The sequence below is a fragment of the Eleutherodactylus coqui genome, chromosome 2 (genome assembly GCF_035609145.1).
Source record: "Eleutherodactylus coqui strain aEleCoq1 chromosome 2, aEleCoq1.hap1, whole genome shotgun sequence".
Taxonomy (NCBI): Eukaryota; Metazoa; Chordata; class Amphibia; order Anura; family Eleutherodactylidae; genus Eleutherodactylus; species Eleutherodactylus coqui.
In genome coordinates this window covers 240,420,444-240,422,445 of record NC_089838.1, presented here as the reverse complement: position 1 = coordinate 240,422,445, position 2,002 = coordinate 240,420,444, and the positions used below count along the sequence as shown (strand labels likewise).

At 39.4% G+C, this 2,002-nt stretch overlaps 1 protein-coding gene across 1 annotated transcript; it reads right to left on the bottom strand.

Annotated features, from left to right (window-relative positions):
- Nucleotides 1-860: 860 nt before the first annotated feature.
- LOC136610116 (olfactory receptor 2B6-like) lies at nucleotides 861-1,796 on the bottom strand. The gene has a single exon (XM_066589378.1). It carries the CDS (start codon nucleotides 1,794-1,796, stop codon nucleotides 861-863), a length of 936 nt encoding a protein of 311 aa, XP_066445475.1.
- Between the last annotated feature and the right edge of the window lie 206 nt (nucleotides 1,797-2,002).

Here is a 2,002-nt window from a genome sequence, read left to right as displayed (position 1 = left end):
GGTACAGATGGCATGTTCGGGCCAGAGATTGGATGTAGGGGGTAAAGGAGAGGTCAGAGTCCAGTGTGACCCCAAGGCAGCGGCATGCTGTCTGCGGGTTACAGTGGTTACAGATATTGATATGGAGATGTTGGGGGAAAGTTGGCTGGTTGAGGGTGGAAATACAAGGAGGTCAGTTTTGAGAGGTTAAGTTTGAGAAAGAGGGAGGACATGGTGTTAGAGACAGAAGACAGTCAGTGATGTTTTGGAGGAAGGGTGCAGAGATGTCATGGGAAGAGGTGTATAGCTGGGTGTCATCAGTGTAGAGATGGTATTGGAGGCTAAATTTGCGGATGGTTTGTCTAATTGGGGCTATGTAGATAAAGAAGAGGAGGGCACCAAGGACCAAGCCCTGAGGGACCCCAACAGCGAGATTTATTTTGTGGAGGGCACCAGTATTATAAATGGCCAGTAATACCATGGTAGATGGTGGGTGGGGTGGGAGGCTATTGAAGACTAAAAGTAAAGCTACTGTAGAAGTCAATATTTCATCTACATTGTAAAACACAATAACTATTACAAAAAAGCCCAACTGAATACAAATTTGGCAAACCATGAAACCATAAAATTGGGAGTTGCAGAATGCTGTGCATGTTGAGTAAATAAATTACTAGTATTCGAAAAAGTATATTGTAATCATATTATATTTATTTTTTAAGTCATCATTTAAAATATTTACAGAATCTCAGCTACATACACACAAAGCTTAGAACCAACTCATAGTAATGTAAGTAACCGAAGTACATAATGGACATTTATGCAAAGCATGATAAAGCCTCATTCTATGTATTCAGACAGATCTGATAAGTTATTCAGGTAAGTTATTGCTGAGTCTTCTTTCTTGTAATTTCTTGCAGTGCAGTTTTCACATCTTTATTTCTCAAGGTGTAGATCAATGGATTTAGCATTGGGGTTATAACACTGTAGAACAAGGTGGCCATTTTGTCTTGGTTGGTGACATGAACAGTCCCAGGTCTCAAATATATAACGAAAATGGTTCCATAAAACAATGAGACCACAATTACATGTGACGCACAAGTTGAAAAGGCTTTTTTCCGTCCTGTGGTTGTACGAATCTTCATTATACTGGAAATTATTTTGACGTAAGTAATGAGAATTAAGAAAAATGGAATCAAAGCTACCACTATGGCACATAAGAAAATTATTGTTTTATTAAAAGTTGTATCGCCGCAGGCTAACTCTAACAATATAGGTGCCTCACAGACAAAATGGTTAATTACATTAGGACCACAGAAGGGCAACTGTAATGTATTGAATGTTTGTAGTATTGAGTTTGCTATACCACCTGCCCAGGAAGCAGCTGCCATTTTAATACACAAGGCGGGATGCATAATATTAGTGTAGTGTAAGGGGCTGCATATGGCCACACATCGGTCATAGGCCATTGACAACAGTAGATAGCACTCTGCCCCTCCTAGAGAGAGATGGATGAATAACTGGATGAAGCAAGTGCCAAAAGATATTGTTTTTCTTACAGATAAGAAGTTTATCAGCATTTTGGGAACAACACTTGATGTATAGCAGATGTCCAACAAGGAGAGATTTCTCAAAAAGAAGTACATGGGAGTGTTGAGTCGAGGGTTTACACTACTGATCCAAATTATTACTATATTACCAAATAAAGAAACAATGTAACATGTAAGAAACACAATAAATAGCACTATCTTCATGTCCTGTTTGTCAGTTAGTCCCAGTAGGATGAACTCCTCCACGGTGGTGAAATTACTGATGATCATGTCAACTTTCTGAAAGCAAGGTTGAAAATTATATCAAGGAACACCGCAATGACAATGTGCTATAATTAGAGATGAGCGAACGCGTTCGTCCGAGCTTGATATTCGTGCGAATATTAGGGTGTTCGGGATGTTCGTTATTCGTAACGAACACCATGCGGTGTTCTGGTAAATTAAACTTTCTTCCCTGAGACGTTAGCGCTTTTTTT